The sequence below is a fragment of the Haliotis rufescens genome, unplaced genomic scaffold, assembly GCF_023055435.1.
Source record: "Haliotis rufescens isolate VD_foot unplaced genomic scaffold, xgHalRufe1.0.p SCAF_2, whole genome shotgun sequence".
Taxonomy (NCBI): Eukaryota; Metazoa; Mollusca; class Gastropoda; order Lepetellida; family Haliotidae; genus Haliotis; species Haliotis rufescens.
In genome coordinates, this window is record NW_025963890.1 from 51770690 (window position 1) to 51795234 (window position 24545).

General features: G+C 44.4%; 1 protein-coding gene across 11 annotated transcripts in view; it reads right to left on the reverse strand.

Moving 5' to 3' along the window:
• Positions 1–412: 412 nt before the first annotated feature.
• Positions 413–24545, reverse strand: part of LOC124126572 (collagen alpha-1(IX) chain-like) — a 250922-nt gene continuing 226789 nt past the window's right edge. For 10 of the 11 annotated variants that reach the window (XM_048400127.1, XM_048400125.1, XM_048400134.1 and 7 more), the window contains 11 exons: positions 14596–14667; positions 12339–12374; positions 11720–11740; positions 10141–10197; positions 8100–8132; positions 6503–6649; positions 6143–6197; positions 5780–5881; positions 3346–3435; positions 2929–3006; positions 413–2233 (listed from right to left, as the gene is read on the reverse strand). In XM_048400127.1, coding sequence (XP_048256084.1) covers positions 2040–2233; positions 2929–3006; positions 3346–3435; positions 5780–5881; positions 6143–6197; positions 6503–6649; positions 8100–8132; positions 10141–10197; positions 11720–11740; positions 12339–12374; positions 14596–14667 — 885 coding nt within the window. In that variant the 3' untranslated portion in view covers positions 413–2039. The remainder of the gene's footprint in view (positions 2234–2928; positions 3007–3345; positions 3436–5779; positions 5882–6142; positions 6198–6502; positions 6650–8099; positions 8133–10140; positions 10198–11719; positions 11741–12338; positions 12375–14595; positions 14668–24545) is intronic. The other variant, XM_048400130.1, reaches the window with a different exon arrangement.

The following is a 24545-nucleotide window of genomic DNA, read 5'->3' on the forward strand; positions in this document are numbered from 1 at the left end:
TGTTTGGCTCCTCTCCCCCCTCCCCCTCCCCCCTCCCCCGGTATCTCTCTCCCCTTTTTCTATCCCCCCCCCCCCTCTCACTCATTCACTCTCTCTCTCTCCCGTCTCTCTCATTCACTCTCTCCCACTCTCACCCATTCACGCTCTCTCTCCCCCCTCTCCCTCGCATTCACACTCTATCTCCCTCTCACACCCTCTCTCTCACACTCTCCCTTTCCCCTCTGTCTCATTCACACTCTCTCCCACTGTCACTCCATTATTCACCACACTCAAACTGTTTGGCTCCTCTCTCGCTCCCTCTCTTTCTCTCTCTGGGAGGAAAGCCAGAAGTGCTGGAAATCACGGTGTCGGAGGTCAAGAGACGTGTTTGAAGCCTTGGAGGCGTCACCATCACAAACAACGCAACAGGCTGTACAAGAAGTAAGTAATTTATTACCTAAAGAGATCTTATCTTCCAGTGGATGTAAATATACAAAACGAAAATCTAGAGCAGCTGTCACAAATACAATTTGCACTTACGACTATGTTTGAATACATACACTAAGATTAGCAGACTTTGAATATCTAAGGCCTGCTGTACACTAAGGAAGCGTGGCTAACATGACGAGGTGGCAATATGACGTAGTCTATAACAGTAGTTGTGTTTAAATTACACAATAAATGCTCTGAAATGTGCATACAAGTAGTAACGAGATTTAACACAACAAGAAACACGCAAAGAATTCAAGAAAGAAATTCTAAGAATAAATTCAATGTATACAACGAATTATGGATAATTTACCTCGTTTCAGAATTATGTGATGTACAATTCTTTGGCAGTGTTTCTTTGGAAGTTGACAGGTGTTCCGATGTTCATGAGTAGTTGTCATGTAGCTAGTTGAAACAATATCACCCATATGCAAGTTTGGAAAATGCAGTAGTGACGTCGTAAGGTGAGTGTCTTGAATACAATGTAACATGTGGAATTCTTCCAGAGCCTCGGCGGCCATGATGGACACGTGACCGGAAGACAGTAGTAGAACAACTCCCAGTCTGTTATTGCCTCTTGATAGCAGTACGGAGGTAAAATGGTTCTGTGTAAGTTTCAGATGGCCAAACTCGACCAATAGTTCAATAGCACCAAAGAAAACACATCGTCCAAAGCACGCACATAGTCTCAACTTGGCTTTCGCTCTCTAAATCTCCACACGAGTCATGAATGATAACTGTCATGTGGTTTACTGTACAAACAAACAACCAATCATATTGGACACGTGATATACGCTGAAACCAATCACGATAGAGCTCTGTTCTGTACTATGACGTGTCTGTAATATATTGAATGAGGGCAGATGAAGATATCACATGATACGCCTGCAAGGCCTTCAGTGTAAGGCGGGACCCAAACATGTCATCTGATCGTCACCAAATCGTCACGTGACACTTGGCGGGATACAAAGATCCTGTCACTCTTTCAAGCTGATCCTCTAACACAGACACTTTGCTTGGATGGCATGAAGAAATGACATCATAAAAAGCTCCCAAAACATCTCAAACCTGCGTCAGCCTGTAGCGTAAATCGCAACAACTAAAGAAGGGGAGGTAACCCGTGTCGGGCTAACATGCAGGAGGACCGCAACGGTAAACTGCTCGCATACCCCGCAATGGCCGAAGCCTTATGCGGTAGAACATTGCAATGTCGGGATACGTGGCCAGTGGACCATCAGGTTTATATATAATCCAACAAAAGGGGGATCTATGCTACGATGATGACTAGTGCAGGTAGAAAGGTCAGAAATATAAAATTATGCTTCAAATACATGTTAGGAACACACTTGTTAGTGGAGAACGATTAACCCGAATACAAGTTCGGGTGATGGTAGTTTTGCATATGGATATGCGCAGGTAGTATCGTGGAGGGAGAGACAAAGCGGGGAAATCTTCTGAGGAGGAGAAGAGTAAGAGAGGGAGTATCAAACGAAATAAAGATGGAGAGAGTCTAAGATCAATGGCTACAGGTGACGGGCATTTAAACCATTTTATCAGGGGGTTTGAAAGTTTTAAGGCCCCTTGATGTCATTTCTCGGCAGTCGTATGTATTCGGGTCCTGGTAGGGCGTAGTTACAGTATTCACAGTACCCTGGGGGCCCGGGGGGACCCATGATACCACGGCGACCGTGTTGGCCTGACGTGCCCGGGGGCCCACGCTCGCCAGGCCGTCCCATGATGCCTTCGCCTGTCGGGCCAGTCGGACCTACGGAGCAAAAGCAATAGTTCAGTGATCGTACAGTGGTCGTACAGTGATCGCAGGGGCGACAATACCATTGGAGCAGAAAAGCAATTGCTTACACCTAAGAAAAAAGCATAATTTGTTTTATGACTAAACATCAATTTACCATCTATTCAGTAAATTATTAATTCAAACTCTTCACGTTTAAACATGATACTTATTGCCTAACTTGAAACTCGGAACCTTCACGCACTTTAGGATTTTAGCGGTAGATGGGTGTGACGTAAGCAAACCGCGCTCTCACAATTATTTTCATTATAATGATATGTCGGCTCGCGTTAAATTTGTAAATAAAAATACTACGAATAAACATGTAAAAACACAATATATTATTATCAATTCGTCTTAATGTTGAAATTTTATTTGTCATAGATGTTTTTTGAATGAAAGTCTTAAATGAATTACCAATATTTGCTACAAATAGAATCTAACATTAACGGTCCCAAAATGCAGGAAATACAGTTTAAGAGCATCTAATTTTTAAACATTTCTGTGGGGCATACCCCCAAAACCGGCCGTTTGGAGACTTGGTAACCCTGGGTCTACCTACCTTGTTGCGCCCGAAGGTCGCACAATTCCTACCAGTGATGACTGTATGCCAACTTGACAGCACTAGCTCAATCAATATGTTACCCACTAGTGCACCCAAGGGGACTCACCTTGTATTCCTGGGGGGCCTGGTTTTCCTTGGTTGCCGTGTCCGGTAGATCCTCGCTCGCCCTTCGGTCCCCTGTTGCCTGCAATATGTAGTACAAGAATGTAAGAGACCCTGCCGGCTAAGATGGATCAACACCTTCCAAAACGGTTGCCTGTCGTCACACTTAAAAGTTTTGTTTTTACAAAGTATTTTCGTTTACAAACGTTCCCGAAAGTTTCAAAGGTTGTCTGCATATAGTTAAACTGCGAATATATTTTTGAAGCAGGACCAGATGTCGTTGATTGCAGCCTAAACAATCACACTCACCCCAAATCTCGAGAATAACGTCGTCTTCAGCACTACTTTACTGGTCACACTTACCTAAGGATTCGGGGGAGAATTTAGTCGCCCGCAGCACTACACTACTGGTCTCACTCACCCATAGATCCGGGGGGACCTGAGGCCCCGGGAAGACCTGGCATCCCCATAAATCCACGTTCACCTGGAGGGCCCGGGGGACCGCGTTCTCCTGGAAACAGGTGGATGATAAAATCGCGTTTATCAAAAGTTTCAAAGTCAACATGATTATCGAAGATATTTTCCTAACGTAATATGCTGTGCCTTTAAAGGCGACTGACATACCCTGTTGTCGCTTAGTAACCACTAACATGCCCTGTTGTTGCTTAGTGACCACTTACATGGCCTTTTGTTGCTTAGTGACCACTAACATGCCCCGTTGTTGCATTGTGACCATTAACATGCCCTTCTGTTCCTAAATGACCACTAACATACCATGTTATAAGGGTAACGGTATTTTTCAGGGCATATCATTTGTTGAAGACTGCGGTCTTTCGTGAACTGTATGACGAAGGGCAGTTGAACAGACTCAGCGGTCGGCAAATGATCATGCCCTCACAAATAACGTTAACGTTGTTATATTAGCTGTTAAAATGGTGAAATCTAATCACAAAATGAATACAGCAACAAACAGCAGCATGAGCTTAGTGGCTGTATGCGGGCTTCTTCCTGATAATTCTATCTCTGTTTTAATGTTCCTTAATGACCACTAACATACCCTGCTGTTGCTGAGTGACCACGAACATGCCTTGATGTTCCTTAGTGACCACTAACATACCTTGCTGTTGCTGAGTGACCACTAACATGCCTTGATGTTCCTTAGTGACCACTAACATACCCTGGTGTTGCTAAGTGACCACTAACATGCCTTGTTGTTCCTTAGTGACCACTTATATACCCTGCTGTTACTAAGTAACCACTAACATGCCTTGTTGTTCCTTAGTGACCACTAACATAACCTGTCGTTGCTTTGTGGCCACTAAAATAACCTGTCGTTGCCTAGTGACCACTAACATACCCTGGTGTTTCTAAGTGACCACTAACATAACCTGTCGTTGCTTTGTGGCCACTAAAATTACTTTGTCGTTGCCTAGTGACCACTAACATACCCTGCTGTTTCTAAGTGACCACTAACATAACCTGTCGTTGCTTTGTGGCCACTAAAATACCCTGTCGTTGCCTAGTGACCACTAACATACCCTGCTGTTTCTAAGTGACCACTAACATAACCTGTCGTTGCTTTGTGGCCACTAAAATAACCTGTCGTTGCCTAGTGACCACTAACATACCCTGCTGTTTCTAAGTGACCACAAACATAACCTGTCGTTGCTTTGTGGCCACTAAAATACCCTGTCGTTGCCTAGTGACCACTAACATACCCTGCTGTTTCTAAGTGACCACTAACATAACCTGTCGTTGCTTTGTGGCCACTAAAATACCCTGTCGTTGCCTAGTGACCACTAACATACCCTGCTGTTTGTAAGTGACCACTAACATAACCTGTCGTTGCTTTGTGGCCACTAAAATACCCTGTCGTTGCCTAGTGACCACTAACATACCCTGCTGTTGCTAAGTGACCACTAACATAACCTGTCGTTGATTTGTGGCCACTAAAATACCTTGTCGTTGCCTAGTGACCACTAACATATCCTGTTGATTCCTAGTGACCACTAACATACCATATCGTTGCTTAGTGACCACTAACATGCCTTGTTGTTCCTTGATGACTACTAACATACCCTGTTGTTGCTTAGTGACCACTAACATATCCTGTCGTTGCCTGTTGACCATTAACATACCCTGTCGTTGCCTGTTGATCACTAACATACCCTGTCGTTTCTAGTGACCACTAACATACCCATTCGTTGCCTGTTGATCACTAACATACCCTGTTGTTGCTTAGTGACCACTTACATACCCTGGCGTTGCTTAGTGACCACAAACATACCCTGTCGTTGCCTGTTGATCACTAACATATCCTGTTGTTGCTTAGTGACCACTAACTTACCCTGTCGTTTCTAGTGAGTGAGTGAGTGAGTGAGTATGATTTTACGCCGCTTTTAGCAATATTCCAGCAATATCACGGCGGGGGACACCAGAAATAGGCTTCACACATTGTACCCATGTCGGGAATCGAACCCGGGTCTTCGGCGTGACGAGCGAACGCTTTAACCACTAGGCTACCCGACCGCCCCCGTTTCTAGTGACCACACACATACCCTGTCGTTGCCTGTTGATCACTAACATACCCTGTCGTTTCTAGTGACCACTTACATACCCTGGCGTTGCTTAGTGACCACTAACATACCCTGTCGTTGCCTGTTGATCACTAACATATCCTGTTGTTGCTTAGTGAACACAAACATACCCTGTCGTTTCTAGTGACCACTTACATACCCTGTCGTTTCTAGTGACCACTAACATACCCTGTCGTTCCTAAGTGACTCCTTACATACCCTGTCGTTACCTGTTGATCACTAACATATCCTGTTGTTGCTTAGTGAGCACTAACATACCCTGTTGTCCGTAAGGTCCAGGTGGTCCTGGGCGCCCCTTCTTCCCGACTCCTGGTGGGCCGGGCGGTCCTCTGAGGTCCGCGATCAGATCCTCTAGTTGGTCTACAACAGAACAGGTTGCATTTGTCAGGAAACTAGTGTTGTGTTATTCTGTTAGCTACCGAATATGCCCTGAAGGGTTCTGTGTCCCAATGACGTTACATATTACTTTTCATAATACATAATACTTGACTAGACTCGGCTGCTGGTGTATATTGACTACATCAACACCCGTGCTATTACATACATGTGGCAAAACAAATATCAACACCAGCAGATTGTGACTATGTCACTATTCCATGATGATATACAGGATATACTCGCCTCTCAGTACCATGCTGCATAGTTCCCGCATCTCGGTCTCAGATATACTGCGTCCCTGCAATTGAAATATACACCTGCAACTTCACAGACAACATCTACCACCAGACCGGAAAGGCAGTACATCGGCGGTAGTCCTGATTATACGTTTACACATACCATTGATTACGCCCTCTTGGCATATTTATTGATAACGTTGATGCACTGCTACGTTAAATTTATTGTTCGTGTATTTAGGCATGAAGTGACTTTGTTACATTACGGACGCCACATATCTCCAAACAATGTTCAGTATAACGTAAACTCTACTGGGTACTGCATTATGCTTGTCACGAGGTTAAGTAAACGAGTGATCTCCCTTACCGGAAGTCCTGGCATTCCCGGCATTCCTGACTGTCCTCGAAGTCCTCTAGGCCCAGGGGGTCCCGGGGGTCCGGACAAGCCGGGGATCCCAGATTGCCCCTGTGATCCCTGGGGACCTCTGTCTCCTTGGGCCCCGCGTTCACCAGGCTGGGAGAATATAGCGAGTTAAATCCATTAATTAATTCCATTTGTGCTGTCAACTACGTACAGCTTTGCCGATAGTTACAGGTTTATATCGACGGCCTATAGTCATGTTACATATTGGTTTCGACGGCTTTATTGATTTAATCGGGCTTGTAACTGGTTGTCGCTGTTACCTCACATTTTTTAATGTAATAATGAGATTCAAGAAACACTTAAAATACTTTGTGTGCTGACTTCTTGACAGCGTGTCTTGCTCCACGGTGGCGAACCCACAGACGGGATCCGGTCGGGCGCCACACCTCAAGTGGGTCATGGCACTCATTCACAACGTTGATAGGAGCTGGCAGGTGGGACGCCCCCCCCTCGCGCACTCACAGTAAAAACAGGGAGCGGGGAGGGTTACCCTAGTCCATGGAATATCAGCAACGGTACATTGATGCAAGAACGGTAAACTAACTACCCCTCTTGAAATCCCTTCCTTATCAAGCCATTCATGTAACATAGCGGGACCATCGTTTGATTTGTGATATATTTAAACATAGTACCGTTAGCACTCCTAAGTCAAATTAGATAAATGTTTTTCGTTGGAACAGAAATCTGCAGCATAAGCGAGAATCAGTTCTCTGTGAGTTAGACGTTCCACAGGCTGGTGTTTTCATGCAGGCCCCTACCAAAGGCTTAATTGTTACAGCAAATATCTGCACGTAGCTTCCAGCTTGTGTCTGTCGCCGAAACTAAAAAAAAGGCTGAATTCTGTCGAAAACAATTAATGCAGTTCCCCATTCCCAGAGTCACGTGACATATATGTCTGCTGTGCATTTTCAAATTTCACATGATGCCAGTGAAGGCAGGCTGCAAGAGTTGACCCCGGCCGCGAGGGTCGATCTCACATCCACAGTTTGTGTAGACGCTAGCACTCGGTACAAGTGTTTATACGATTATTCCTTCATTCATTTACAAATGTATATCTGGAGAATATTTTTTAGGTATCAGATTGCTCATGCATCTAATTTGGTTTCTTAATGTCAACCTGGCTGTTTCACGACCTAGACCAACCTGCAAATACTTCGGCGCTTAGAATTTTACATCCGGGTACGTTCGCCGGGTACATCCGGGCACATTTGTATCTAATCACCGTATTACTGTATAATAGGTCGGTGAGATCAATGACGTATATAGATGTATAATCTTTGGTGAGATTAATCTTTTCACTGTATACCGTACACCGTCCCATCACTCCGCATATAATACAGAAAACAGTGAGAAATGAGCTTTGTCATCGTTAAAATAAACTAGGAAACTAGGAAACGGGTCTTTACAACCAGATTGTGTTGCTACGTAGCATAATCACGTGAATGAGTAAAACTAGTGATTCCATCGATGTCTCACAAAGCGGGTCGAGATGACCTACAGGTCCTAATGACCTATATGCACCGGGCATCTCTATACTCACCATCCCGACGGAGCCAGGGGGTCCTGAAGGTCCCTGTCAGTAGAGAGGAAATGTTTAAATACATGTTTTTATCCCACATCCCTAGAAACGTCTACTTTGGCCTTTTGACGATCGGTATTTGACCCTAATACATTAAAATGTTTATTTAATCTAACACCCGCACATTTTACAGAGAGATAAACTACAATCCACATGACATAGGTCGAGTTTTCTTTTCTAGGCATGTCGTTCGTTGGCGTCGTTATGTGGAGTCCACGACACGAGGGGTTCAACCACCTCCCCGCAATACAGAATATAGAATGTTTAACTCAAGCAGCAAAACAAAAACTATCAAGCGCTAAAACGCAAAAATATGTCCTATATTGGATATAATAATTATAACATTGCAATCTCCGCCTGGCACGACAAAGGCGGGTATGCACGTTTCCCAGAAATAATGTGTTGGAATTAGGGTTGGTCTAAGACTGCTTACAGAGCTCATGTTAAACCTCTGTAAAGACGATTACCACCAGAAAGTGCCAAGTCAGCAAACCAAGAGCGTGGTTCAAAGAATGTTGTGGTGTACATTTCTTCCATTCACTGGGTCGGGTTCTCCATAAACCAACGACAGGTGCTACTTGCAGCACGGAACCACATGGCAATACTTGATATGTCTAGTGGATATTGCTATGTATAACTTTTAATGGTTCTAACACTTTTGAATTGCTGCCCTCTGGTGGTTTTTGTGTACGAACATTCTATTAAGTGTCTCAGGTACACCGCGTAATTCAGGAATTGAAACATATCAGTCTGAAGTATATCTGAATGAGGTTATTAGGTACCTGGTGAGTAAACGGGAACTAGTGTCATATTGATGTACCAAAGGGTGGATCGAGTGTTATATTGGTGTAAAGTAGGAGGAGCTAGTGTCATATTAACATAACAAAAGGAGGAACTGGTGTTTTATTGGTGTAAAGTAGGAGCTAGTGTCATATTAACATAACAAAAGGATGAACTAGTGTTTTATACGTGTAAAGTAGGAGGAGCTAGTGTCATATTAACATAACAAAAGGATGAACTAGTGTTTTATAGGTGTAAAGTAGGAGGAGCTAGTGTCATATTGGTATAACAAAAGGATGAACTAGTGTTTTATTGGTGTAAAGTAGGAGGAGCTAGTGTCATATTGATATAACAAAAGGATGAACTAGTGTTTTATAGGTGTAAAATAGGAGGAGCTAGTGCCATACTGATATAACAAAAGGATGAACTAGTGTTTTATAGGTGTAAAGTAGGAGGAGCTAGTGTCATATCGACATAACAAAGGATTAACTAGTGTTTATTGGTGTCAAGTAGGAGGAGCTAGTGTCATATTGACATACCGACAGGATGAACTAGTGTTTTATAGGTGTAAAGTAGGAGGAGCTAGTGTCATATTGATATAACAAAAGGATGAACTAGTGTTTTATAGGTGTAAAGTAGGAGGAGCTAGTGTCATATTGATATAACAAAAGGATGAACTAGTGTTTTATAGGTGTAAAGTAGGAGGAGCTAGTGTCATATTGATATAACAAAAGGATGAACTAGTGTTTCGGGTGTAAAATGGGAGGAACAAGTGTCATATTGATATAACAAAAGGATGAACTAGTGTTTTATAGGTTTAAAATAGGAGGAGCTAGTGCCATACTGATATAACAAAAGGATGAACTAGTGTTTTATAGGTGTAAAGTAGGAGGAGCTAGTGTCATATTGACATAATAAAAGGATGAACTAGTGTTTTATAGGTGTCAAGTAGGAGGAGCTAGTGTCATATTGGACCAAGGCTATACTGATGTTACAGGATTTTGCTGATCACGTACACACATGCCACGCAATACAAGATGCCCCTGCTTTAAACTGTCTGGATTGACATTTTGTAACGTGATAATCACTCTAAATTGACTGTGGTATACCTCGAAGGGTACATCCCCATTATAAGGCCATACTCAAATTACCCCTTTATCTCAAACCTCACTCAAATTCGAGACAACCACAGTCGAGGTAACAAAGACGTGTGTATACTTACCGAGGGCCCCGGGGGGCCGGTCCCTCCCCCACCTGTGTATCCGTTGGCCACATAGCCCTGGGGGCGAGAAATAATGTCAAGTTAAATTTCAGATTGAAAAACATAAACATGTTTCTGTAAAGCTTTACTTCAAACATTCTTCTAAAACGTGTTTGACGCCGCAGTCAGTGATGTTGCAGCAGCACGGATGCTGGTAAATAAGACGAGTCGCGGGCAGTCAACCAGTGTCTGAATACATGAGCAACGATCCGCGCAACTGGGGTACGCTGACACGTCAATCATACAAGTCGCAAAGGTTGACCACCCGATACAACTGAAGTAGATTCCCACGACAATCATAACATACAGAGGGCCTTGTCTTACCTGAACTCTCCACAGAGGTCAAAGTTTAGTACATTTTCAGACATAATGAGTAACTGAACCCGTTTTAGTGAGGGTAGTATTCTTCAAACATAGTCGGGTGATATTTAAGAGTTATCTACCATAGTCGGATGATATTTAAGAGTTATCTACCCTAGTAGGATGATATATAAGAGTTATCTACCGTAATCGGATGATATATAAAAGTTATCTACCATAGGCGGATGATATATAATAGTTATCAACCCTAGTCGGATGATATGTATGAGTAATCTACCGTAGTCAAATTATATATAGGAGTTATCTACCCTAGTCGGATTACATATAGGAGTTGTCGACCCCAGTCGCGGGTAAAATATATAATTTATCAAGTCAGGATTCACCATGTTAGGTAGACATTTACGATGGCAGTAAAAGGCCACATTAAAACATTTCTTTCTCAACTTTTCTTTTTTTTTAACTGGGTAGATTATACCTTTTTTGTTATTTCCGAACCGTTCAAACCTTAATATAAAGTTGTACCAAAACGTAAAATGAAATAAATGTGGAAACGGAACAGAATTGAGCATCCCCCCACCCCCACCCCCACCCCCACCCCCACCCCCACCCCAAATTTTAAAATAAATAAATAAAATGAAATAATAATAAAAAAATAATAATAGATAAACTCCCCAAAACAATCAAACTGTGATGCTTTTTTCAGAGTCGAGCAGTAATAAGAAACAACAACGTTTTTATGTGGCCTTAGGAAATGTGTGTTGCCAGGCGATCTCTGGTGACTTGTTTGTATGACCATAGGTAGCGCACGGCACGGCGTTTGGCCACGTTGTTAGAAGTAACACCACAACACATGCTCTCATGCTACGACACAGATATGTCAGTTGATTCCTTTAATTAGCCTGAATACGTTCGGAGGTCACCTGCCTCACGTTCACGAGCTGAAGTTATCAAAAGGTGAATGTTGAACCTTCTGAGGTTCACACCAAGAATGTAGTCGAGTTAAGTCTACGACACAACACGTTAGTTCAGGAAACACAGGTTCACCGCGAGAGAGTGGGTTAGGTGCGTGGAAAGAAGAGTGACAAACCAATTTAACAGACTTCATTGTTACCTTGGTGGACTATCGGAAAAGTATCATTAGGATGTTAGGAAAAAGAAGAGTCGTTGAACACAAATCAAAAGAAATTCAAAATGTCTTAACCATGCTTCCATTACATACCTGGAGTTCTTCGAGATCAATCTGGTCATTGAACAAAAGGTAGTCAGGTAAAGACCCACATCAACTTTAGTACACACATGGTAAGGGTTTCACGTTAAGTCGTTAAGAAGGGTATGTCGTTAAGAAAGGAGGGGGGGGGGGGGGGGGGGGGGGGGGGGTGTCAGGGTCTGTCCCTCCCGGGCTCGCGGAGATGCAGTGCCCTGGTACGTTGCTATGGAAGATGTACCGGGGTACGTAGGGTGGGAGACAGTCCTGTCATGGAGGTACATATGGAGATAGGCCTTTACTTGGGTACATATGGTGAAAGACAGACCAACAACTGGCTAATTAACCAAGCAGCCATGGTGACACTATCATTTCGAGAAATATAAGTGTGTAACGGTATAAACTAAAAGTATTTGTCTTTAGCCACCTTTCACATACTGTAGGTCGATATAAGGAAGTATGAAGTGAGTGAGGGTATGGTGTTTCAGGTCAGCAATATTACAGCCAGATCGATCGTTTCTGACGACAGCGTATAGGTGCTGGGGACATGTGTGGGGGTATGGAGTGAATGCATATCAAGGTATTGAGATTTCTTACCGGTGTCTGGATCCACCCCAGTCAAGCCTCAACTTACCGTGTTACCTTTCTCCCCAGGGGGGCCGGGGTTACCCTGAAACAACGCACAATCATGTACAACCTTGTAACATCGGACAAAACGTACAACCTAACAATCATAATGTTAGGCCTGTATCGTGACTGCGCAATATCTGCATCTAAGTTTGTCGACATCATAAAAATAGACATTGTACTACATTGCAACGGTACTGTAATACATTATAACGGTGCAATATATTAGTGTATTGCTTTTTAACAGTGCAGAACAATAGAATGCATTAAACGATACAAGACGATTCAGAACACAAGTGTCCATACTCTTGTACCAATGCACTGTTTTACTTATGGCATCCTAAAATGTATACAGTAGTATGTGGCAAATACAACTAAAAAGCTTAATGCTACGTGGAAGATCAGAGTTTGGCTTCACATGTTTAACTAAGTGTGGATTTGGATCCCCGATGGCGCTGTGAGTGCAGGCCAACGAACCTGCCTTGCAGTGAATGAGCCGATATTTAATACGTGCACGTCTGTGTATGGTTAAATATTTATTTTGGGGAGAGAAAGATTACACTTGCCTAAAATTGAAACGATATCGCATGAGAAGAAAGCGGCTTTGTTTGATTATTTAATTAGACGGCAAGATACCGGCGTGCAAAACGCTTGTGCGTCCCCGTTTGATCGACACCGCAGCGTGTACCTCGCCCTCCCTTACCTCCGTATAGGATCGACAGAGGTTAATTTTGTCGATGTTAAAAAACCATCGAATTTACGTTTCTCAAAGATGTTGTTGACATCTCCATTGTACACGGCAGGTATATATATATAACAGTCCGACACCCTTTATGGAAAAGGATCAGTTTCTCGCCGTCTTTGGGGCCGACCGTGACCTTTAGGTTTAAATGTGAATGTAAGGTTGAGTAATGCATCTTGGATCAAAGCCCTACGACAAGGTTCTGTTGGGGGAAATCCCTACGATAAGGTCCCACAACGGGAAATCCGTAAGACAGAACCTGTAGCTGGAAATCCCCACAAGGTTCTGTATCGGGAAATCCGTACAAGAATCAGTACTCGGAAATCCCTACGATAAGATCCTGTAGTGGGAAATCCCTACAAGATTTGGTACCGGGAAATCCCTACGATAGGATCTAACGACAAGGTTCTGTAACAAGGCTCTGTAGCGGGAAATCCCTACGACAATATACTGTAGCGGGAAATCCCTACGACAATATACTGTAGCGGGAAATCCCTACGACGAGATCCACCATCGGGAAATCCTTACCCTTAAGATCCTGTAGTGGGGAATATGACAAGTAATCAGTTAAAATGCAAAAAGGTCATGAAGTGGCGGATTGACGGTTGAGGACACGTGAATACCTCGGACATGTCGACGTGGAGGTTTAAACATCATATCGTGTTACAAGTACAACAGTTTATGATAAGAATAAATTAAAAAAACACCGAAACCCGCAACTTCCGGCTGCGCTCTGTTGCCAGATGGCTTTCCAAGTCTATAAGAAGCTGGGAGGAATTTTAACTACTTGAGTTCTTTAAGGACACGACTTAAACTTGCCAGTCCTGCCAAAGAAGCTTTCAGCATTACGTCGGTTGAGTCCGAATTTCAACTTTATAGCAATCATAACTCCCATGGCGAGGAACTGGAATCTGACAGCTATTTCGTCGACTGTGCCACGCCCTCCATGTTCACTACCCCCCGGCCGGAGATCAGCAGGGGCACCTCTCACCATACCATCATTAAACAGATTACCTAACGTCAAGCGCCCCAGAGTCACGACACAGCAAGCCCGGCACTTCACCTGTTGCAGGCCTATGTCTGCAGCTGGCTTACCAATTCCACAGAGGCATAGCGTGGGTACCAGTGTAGGGGAACGCTACAACAGATGCCCCCTGCGTCCCTGGGGGATACTTTCTTCACCTCCCATTTATAATCTCAATCTCGCACATTTCCAGACAGCACCGTTCTTAAATAGTTTTGTTTGTTTGTAGACCTTCATTTATATATTTATCCATTATTAACCCGGCACTGTGAAGGTATTTCAGCTATTCCTATTTCACACTATTTAACCCTGCTTTGTCGGACAAAGAATTTCAATTTCCACATGTTGCTATTTATGTTTTTGTCTTTTCAATTTCGATTTCTTATAACTTTGTACATTGTGTGATTTCTTGCTTGGTGTAACTCGAACTCCTCGACGTAGATTTAATGCAATGTTCTGCTGCATTGTGACGTCAAGAAGTGAACACTGGGCACTTACCGGGGGTCCCGGTGGCCCGGGGGGGCCTCCACCTCCTAGTCGTCCCGGGGGGCCGGGCGGTCCTTGGGGGCCCTGAAGTGATGAAGCACAAGAATTGACAAACACTGTTAAGAACACATACAACTGCAGAGTGACATGCACGTGGGTTAGAAAACGTACAACTGTATGGATAACAAAGGGGGCGCGTCTAAGGCGCCGCAATTTGCTGTGCAGAGTTGCATCCCTTGGGCACGTCAGAAACCTCTGATTGTGGGTTCGAATCCCGATTCTCCCCGATTATGTTTCTAGGTTTGTCAGCACCATACCCGTGCTCGTGGGTTTCACCAAAGTGGTAAACGTCTAACCTGCATCACTTCGGGCTTTCCTCCCACATTAAGCTGACACGCCACGATATAACTGGAATACTGTTAAAAGCGGCGTTGAACCCAATTAAGTCCCTATAGATAACAACTTCTTGTTCATTGTATACAGCGACGTTTTGATGTAGATTATAACACCGTTATTACGCTGCATTCATCTGGGCCTGACTTTGTCAAGCAGTGTACTGTCACGATGCGTCACTCGATGCAAAGCACGGAACAAATTAGGGCTTAAAAACCTCATGCCCCGGCAGAAGATTGCATTTACATTTCATTTTCAAACCAAAAACCCTTTCCCTCATATTTAACGATGTGATGAAGGTTTGTTGCAATGATACAAGACTTAAACATACTAGTGTCGTGGCGATGCATCGGTGAATCGTTACAGCCCCAGATAGACATATTCAATATTACAACAAACCAAAGACGTATATATATATAGAGATTGTATATAAGTCTTTGAACAAACATAAGTCAAACATTCAAACTAAACGTAAAAAAAGTAATATCAACAAGCCCACAAGTTTTTATCCCAACAACGTATAACCCAATAACAATAATTAGGCAAACATTAAAATCACCTAAGAATTTAAATTTGCCCTTGAAAAGTGTAAAACAATACTATGTGTTGTTCTGTTATCCACCTACTCCTTTGAAAAACGTATCTTATACCCCTGGATTAGCTCTTCCATCGCATACATCTGCCCCGTTGACAGCCAGGCCTGTCACGGTGCATCAGGCAACAGGTCATTGTTGACCAGATTGTGGGTTGTCCAAGGACATGAACAGTTGGTAAAAGGCGCTGATGGATAAAGTGAAGTGATTTAGCAATTGGGGCTAAGGCTAGTGATAACAGTAGTTCCCGTCGTCGTTCTTTGTAAGGAGGGTTTGAATCCAGGACGGGACTCAACCCAAAAAAGTACGAGAATCTGTACTTTACTAAGAAAGTGTTACCCCAAATATAACATTTGTTACGAGGGCATCTTTGTTCGAAATGTTCTTCGTCTTCTATTTCGCTTGTTTTGCAACAAGTACATATTCTTCCACCCTCATTTGAAAGGCCGTGGACTTTAGTCTCAGTCTTGTAACCGTTTTGCGGAGTTCTAGATATGGTTAAATTCATCTCCAATTTTCTCAACATGTCTGAGCTTAAGTGGTCTTTGGACTTTCATGTACAGTTGCCTTATATCGTCCAGAAGAAATATTATTGTGTTAGGTCAGGGAAAGAATAGTTGAGTAGAACGTTGATTGAAGAGACCCACGAGTTCATTTTTATCTTCAATGAAGGCTGCAGAGAGAACCTGTCATTCTACATATCTATCACCGAAGGTAATTATTGTACACAGAGAGGGAGAGAGAAAGAGGGGAGAGAGAGAGAGAGATAGAGAGAGAAAGGGAGAGAGAGAGGGGGGAAGAGAGAGAGAGGGGGGAAGAGAGAGAGAGAGGGGGGGGGGGGAGATAGGGAGAGAGAGAAACAAAGAGAGGGAAAGAGAAATGTTAAGAGGTTATAGTTAAACTCCTGTCAGGGAGTCGATGTTCTCGTTATCCGAGAAACTCTGAAATACTCTTTGCAAGTTTGGTAGTTGATGAATACACTTGCCGTTTAGACCAGTTTTGAAGCACATCTCGATGTTTGACGAGTTAAGCACCCCGCACCTCCGAACCACGTGTTGCTGTTGGTTCTACAAGTGTGTCGTATTAGCTTTGAGACCACGCTCACATGGCTTTGGTTTCCACATTCTTTATTGCTTTCTTGAATTATCCATTATTCAAATTTCAACTGGTTTAGTCTTTGTGAGGAAGTGCCTCTTGAGATCAACACATTTATTGACCCCCAATCACTTTTGATATAGACATTTTTTTCCAGTTTAACACTAACAGATGAGGGAACAGGTTGGGATATCCATGTGGAAGTTTGTATTAAAGATATGCGGGTTTTGTTGACTTAGCAAATCAAAGCAAAAAAAGGTCTACGTTACAAGCTACTTCAACAATGTATCAAAGGCAAGATACACCATCTGATCAGTGATATGTACTAAAATATATTTTATGTAACAAAAGAAATTTCATCTGTTTGATCAACACCATTTATCATCCAAACCTGACTCAAACAGGACGACACTCGTTAATATATATGATATCAAAAGACACTCGGTGAGATTCTCTATTTCTTCCTGTTGAATCATTTACTAGTTTCCAATATTCATTTGGATTCTGTGTGGATGGTTCATCTAGTTTTCTAAGTGCGATTCTTGGCTGCCCATTTCAAGGTTATGTGATACTTCTTGTCAGTCTCGTAGAGATTCAGGCGACTCCTTTTTGTCAGTAGGACATTCAGTATGCTTCAGCCAGATTTTTCCATATGCTGTTTGAGTAATTTTCAGGTGGAGTAGACGAACAGTTAGCTCCAGAAATAAAGTAATGTTTATTCAAAATATATATCTACAAAATAGGAAAAAAAATCCATACGGAGCCCAGAATGCTTAATGTCAGAGCTGAGGCAATAACTCGCTCTTGACTTAAGCTGGGTTGGTTTTTATATTTATTTTCTAGCGTCTGGGAACCAGACTACAGTTGTAGCTAAACCATTACTTTCTTCCGGATAGCTTAGACGGTACATTGGGAAGCACCCGTGAGCAGGTCTGATGCCTCGGCTGTCTCTGCATCTACTCCATCTTGTTCCATATCAAGTGGTGTCGTTAGGAAAGTATTACCTTTGTGTCTCATGCTATTGCTGCAGAGATTTCCTAAGTATGCTGTTCACAATGTTCTCTTTCGTCTTTTATCGGTGGTATGTGATACTGCCTTGTTACAAGCTCGGCGATGTCTGGAAGTCTGGAATGTCTGCTGACCGCTGAGATTGCTTTGTGCACGTGGGCCCTGCTGACAGTTTTATTACAAAACAAGATCCGTCTAGATAGGAACATTTTCTGCGGATTGCACTGGAGTACACAACCCCAATATTATGAGTGAGTGTGGGACTGTGGTTTTACGCCGCTTTTAGCAATATTTTTACACCAGAAATTGTCTTCACACATTGTACCATGAGGTGTGACGAGCGAACGCTTTAACGACTAGGGTACCCCACCCTCAAATATCACGTGGTGAGGTGAGGTGAAATGGGGTTTAATGTCGTGTCCACGATTATTGCACCTATAAAGCGACGTGTGTGTGTCTGTCTGCTTGTACTAGTCCGGACTAATGCCGATGTGTAGTGCTAGCCCACTGAGATGCCATGCCACAGTTTAAACATGAATACCCCACTCAGACACAGTATACTGACTCCGAGCCTAACAGTCCTTGTTTTAGCCCCTTAATGCCAAGCGCCAAACAGGGTAACAACAAGTACCATCCTTTTAAGCATTTTGGTATGACGCGGCCGGGGATCGAACCCCGGACCTTCCGCTCTCCGGGCGGACGCTCTACCACTAGACCACGGAGGCAGTCTGAGGTGCTATGCCGCAGTTTAACATGAATACCCAACTCAGACACAGTATACTGACTCCGAGCCGAACAGTCCTTGTTTTAGCCCCTTAATGCCAAGCGCCAAACAGGGTAACAACAAGTACCATCCTTTAAAGCATTTTGGTATGACGCGGCCGGGATCGAACCCCGGACCTTCCGCTCTCCGGGAGGGCGCTCTATCACTGGACCACGGAGGCGGTCTCAAATACCATGACCGGACATTAGAGGACAATATGCAGACATCTGAATGAACCCTGCATGTAGCTGTTACAGACCTTGGTTAACAGATGAACTGTGAGGTGAGATCGTGAGTGTAGTCCCCGTCACATGTGACAGTGTTACGTCACTGCGTATCTGGGGGAATGCAACCCACCGTGATGCAGGTCACAGATTCTATTTGCGGAACGCTACCAGCACCTCCGTGCTCCTAGCAGGCCATGGATCAACATCGGAGCAAATCTGGGATTCGAATCCACGACCCAACTATGCCTTCGAATCTTGTCGAAACACCTTTTCCCGCATCATCTGCTTCCACGCGTTATGCTTCTATGAAACGCGTGACGCCTGCAGTAGCACCCGCCTGGTCATTAGGGACAAGGGGACCTGAAGATACGGGCAAGCCAGGATATGTGTAGGAGAAACTCTCAAATGTATAACCTGTATCGGAGATGAAATATCGCCTGCAGTCGTGAACTCGGTTCAATGAAACCGGTGACCTCAGCACGTGGGTTTCGCAACGGTGCGAAATTTGCACGTGCGTCTCGCAATGGCACGAAATCTGCACGTGCGTCTCGTAGGCTGTTCGTAGTTTTTGTTCTGTCAAGGGTTTACAATGATAGTAAGCCCTCCTACGAGGTGTTACCACAATTTAAAAAACTCAATATCGAGTTACACAAACAGCCAGTAGGTTTATAAGTTGAGTTGTGACCTGACAGTTAACCCCGTGTGTGAGGTCCGCCCACTGGTGGGTACCACTGTGAACAAAGGGGTAGCGGGTGGACCGCGACAAAGAGTACGATGGATATGTGCGTGTCCTATCACGGCAAACAACGAGTTCTAGTTGCGAGTTCAATAGCGCACTGGTCGAAATCGCCATTTGATCACTGGACGATTTCACGACTTATTTGGGCTAATGACCCGCATATCTCTGACCCCAATCAATCACAAACCTGTACACTATTGACGCTATTCAACAATAACGTCTGCAACATTTGTAAGGGCGGCGAACAGACTCCATTGTGACATCCTATCAAAATACCTTTGCATGCTATCTCCAGTTTAACAACCAAAAACATTGCATGATTAATTCAAGTCTCACACTAGGAAAGGCAAACTATAGTATTGCAACACTTGCGGTCAGTGTACAGGTAGGAGGAAGATGAAGATGAGCAAGATAGGCCCCAACGGAAAATGTGCATATGATAAAATATACAGTCACCAAGAATTGTATGCGTCCTATAAGCAGGGTTAAAGACTCCCCACGATGTAACTGTCGAACACCATTAACTCAGAGGCGCGATGTAGTCCAGGTCTCTACAGCAGACGTAGATTTGTACACAGGCTACGCAGTGTGCGGATACATAACATGTCTGTCTAGGTCGTGGCAGTTTTGACGAAGGTGTGTTGACTTCTTCCAGGACACATGGGGCCTCACACCCACACCACAACCACAGACATACTCGTGTTATAGGTCATTGTCCTGTTAGGTAAAGGAAGTATCTTGTCGTTCCAACATTGTGTGAGGTGTTAGCTAGAGGAAGTATCTGGACGTTCTGACATTGTGTGAGGTGTTTGCTAAAGGAAGTATCTGGACGTTCTGACATTGTGGAAGGTGTTGGCTAAAGGAAGTATCTTGACGTTCTGACATTGTGGAAGGTGTTGGCTAAAGGAAGTATCTGGACGTTCTGACATTGTGTGAGGTGTTGGCTAAAGGAAGTATCTGGACGTTCTGACATTGTGGGATGTGTTGGCTAAAGGAAGTATCTGGACGTTCTGACATTGTGTGAGGTGTTGGCTAAAGGAAGTATCTGGTCGTTCTGACATTGTGTGAGGTGTTGGCTAAAGGAAGTATCTGGACGTTCTGACATTGTGGGATGTGTTGGCTAAAGGAAGTATCTGGTCGATCTGACATTGTGTGAGGTGTTGGCTAAAGGAAGTATCTGGACGTTCTGACATTGTGGAAGGTGTTGGCTAAAGGAAGTATCTGGTCGTTCTGACATTGTGTGAGGTGTTGGCTAAAGGAAGTATCTGGTCGTTGTGACATTGTGTGAGGTGTTGGCTAAAGGAAGTATCTGGACGTTCTGACATTGTGGGATGTGTTGGCTAAAGGAAGTATCTGGTCGATCTGACATTGTGTGAGGTGTTGGCTAAAGGAAGTATCTGGACGTTCTGACATTGTGGAAGGTGTTGGCTAAAGGAAGTATCTGGTCGTTCTGACATTGTGTGAGGTGTTGGCTAAAGGAAGTATCAGGTCGTTCTGACATTGTGTGAGATCTTGTTGGGTAAAGGAAGTATCTTGTCGTTCCAACATTGTGTGAGGTGTTGGCTAGAGGAAGTATCTGGACGTTCTGACATTGTGTGAGGTGTTTGCTAAAGGAAGTATCTGGACGTTCTGACATTGTGGAAGGTGTTGGCTAAAGGAAGTATCTTGACGTTCTGACATTGTGTGAGGTGTTTTGCTAAAGAAAGTATCTGGACGTTCTGACATTGTGTGAGATCTTGTTGGCTGAAGGAAGTATCTGGTCGTTCTGAAACTGTGGGAGGTGTTGGCTAACGGGAGTGTCTGTTCGTTCTGACATTGTGTGAGATCTTGTTGGCTAAAGGAAGTATCTGGTCGTTGTGACATTGTGTGAGGTGTTGGCTAACGGGAGTGTCTGTTCGTTCTGACATTGTGTGAGATCTTGTTGGCTAAAGGAAGTATCTGGTCGTTGTGACATTGTGTGAGGTGTTGGCTAAAGGGAGTGTCTGTTCGTTCTGACATTGTGTGAGCTATTGTTGGCTAAAGGAAGTATCGGGTCGTTCTGAAATTGTGTGAGGTGTTGGCTAAAGGAAATATGTGGTCGTTTCGACACTGGCTAGGATAAAGGCAGAAGAACGAATCGTTTCGTTCGTGAACTATGTGAAGTTTCATCTGAGCTTAGTTTTCTGTGTTCGTTGTTCATCGCCGCACCCAGCAATATCCCATCTGAAGTGAGCTGAACCATTCATTCCACCAATCAGTGTTTCACAGACATGTTTCCAGTTGTCACCGTTCTCACAGGGAAGTGGGTCAGTGCACTTTACGGTACAAACGCGACAAGAACAGTGTCCCATATTCGTGTTGCCGCCCAGTGTGCGCCCACTGAGACGGGGCTGTGCTGCTTGCCTGGTATGTGGGCCAAGGCGTCCGACACAAAGTGCTTTGATAAACCTAATGCTTTGACTCCATATACAGTCCATACAGTCCACACAGGCCGCACAGTTCACACAGGCCGCACAGTCCACACAGGCCGCATAGTCCACACAGGCTGCACAGTCCACACAGGCTGCACAGTCCACACAGGCCGCACAGTCCACACAGGCCGCACAGTGCACACAGGCCGCACAGTCCACGCAGACTGCACAGACCACACAGTCAACACAGGCCGCACAGTCCACACAGGCCGCACAGTCCACACAGGCCGCATAGTCCACACAGGCTGCACAATCCACACAGGCTGCACAGTCCACACAGGCCGCACAGTCCACACAGGCCGCATAGTCCACACAGGCTGCACAGTCCACACAGGCTGCACAGTCCACACAGGCCGCACAGTCCACACAGGCCGCACAGTGCACACAGGCCGCACAGTCCACGCAGACTGCACAGACCACACAGTCAACACAGGCCGCACAGTCCACACAGGCCGCACAGTTCACACAGGCCGCACAGTCCACACAGGCCGCATAGTCCACACAGGCTGCACAGTCCACACAGGCTGCACAGTCCACACAGGCCGCACAGTTCACACAGGCCGCACAGTCCACGCAGACTGCACAGACCACACAGTCAACACAGGCCGCACAGTCCATACAGGCCGCACAGTCCACACAGGCCGCACTGTCCACACAGGCCGCACAGTCTACACAGGCCGCACAGTCCACACAGGCCGCACAGACCGCACGGGTCAAAGCACACATACCAGGCCACAGGCAAATCGTAAATCAGATTCTGGCGGAAGTCATAATTCCATGTCACGGAGCAACAGGTATCTCATATACCGGACATCTCAAAACACACACAAATGTCACTTTCAGATAATTACAGTCATCTTCTGACGCTGTGATATCACTGCGGGGCGGTCGTGTAGCCTAGCGGTTAAAGCTTTCGCTCGTCACACCGAAGACCTGGGTTCGATTCCCGACATTACACTATTTGAAGCCCATTTCTGGTGTCCTCCACCGTGATATTGCTGGAATAAAAGCGGCGTAAAACCCTACTCACTCATTCACTGGTATTACTGCGGTACTGACAACATTCGTGACCTACTCGTGTTATTCCAGGACAAGCCGAATAGCGACTCGTGTCCCTCTCGTGGTCAATTTTTGCGACTGAGTTCCGTCTAAGTGCAAACGGGCATAGTTAAAAATATTGTCAACTCGTTGCGTAATGATTCACATATATTTCTCCATGTCATATATGTTCCAACACATCGGGATTTACGGTATTTATACAGTATGATTGAACATATTTAACTGTGTCTATCTATTTTTAATGCAAGAGGTATGTCAAAAGTTATTCCGGAGGGATTCTTTGGCTGAAGTACTTGAAGTCGTACGCGCATTCTGATTGGTCTGTCGTATTTTCGCACATACCATTCATCGATAAGGGGACTAGTCTTCTTGCAGGTTACGGAAAGGGGCGAGTGGTGACGAATGTACTGACAATTGCAGCATCCAGCATGTTTCCAGAACAATGGAGTCACTGACCTTTCGCAAACTGAACTGACGCGACCGAGGCTGGAACGCGTGAAGCTTTACACGGTGTGATCTAAGCGCATCGAGGAATGTAGGAACCACGGCTTGACCAGTCACAGCCCAGTACGGACATTAAGGCTCGGCTATCTGAACATTAAATCTCGGGAAAGTATCGACGTAGGTCTACCTGTTGTCCAGAATGACTCCAGCCCCGCGTGAACCCGTCAAGTACGCTGTATTCCACATACTAGCAGTGCCACCTGACAAAGTGGCTATATATATACAAAGGCATGAATGCATGTTTTAGTTAAGGCGTTGATTACTTTGACAAACCTTGGTGCTTGTAAAAAAACTGACAAGATATGACAGTGACATGAAAATATTCCAATAGGTTTTATAGAGTGCTCGGTCTGTTTACAGAGTTAGACCAACACCTGGTATCCCTGTAAGTTCATAGAGCTACACCAGATATATATATATATATATATATATATATATATATATATATATATATATATATACTGAACCGCAAAAGAAACGTCACCCCAAGTAACATTGCATGAAAAGTTATCATTTCAATATCTGGGTTATTTTTGTCAGAGTTTCTAAAATTTAACATTACCTTGTTTGGAAAAATGAAATTTGATGATAAAAAAACAAAGCAGGCGACAATAAAACCGATCGCCAAAACGCATCACGGAAACGGCCATGGTAACCCGATGCACATACGTTCCCCCATTTCTTGCCCTATAAAAATCCACCCAGATCGAATAACAATCATTCGTTATTGAATTGCTACCACATGCCAAGATTGACAAGAAATCAGCGACACCAAGCCCTTGGAGGACTACAAGCTGGACAAACCGCCCGGCAAGTAGCCAATGCATTTCAAGTACACGTAAGTACCATATACAGGCTCCAGTAACGGTACCAGACCACCAACACTACAGATGACCATCTACGTAGTGGAAGACCAAGGGTCACCACCCGACGTCAGGATCGTCAGATTGTGCGACAGCATCTTCAAGATCGCTTTGTTACTGCTGTGGAAACTGCTCGACAGACCATGGGGACACACCAGGACACACCAGCTGACGAGCAGACACCTCCACTGTCACAGGCCACACCGAGGACCCATTCTGACACCACGTCATCGCCGGGACCGTCTTCAGTCGGCAACACAGCACCAGG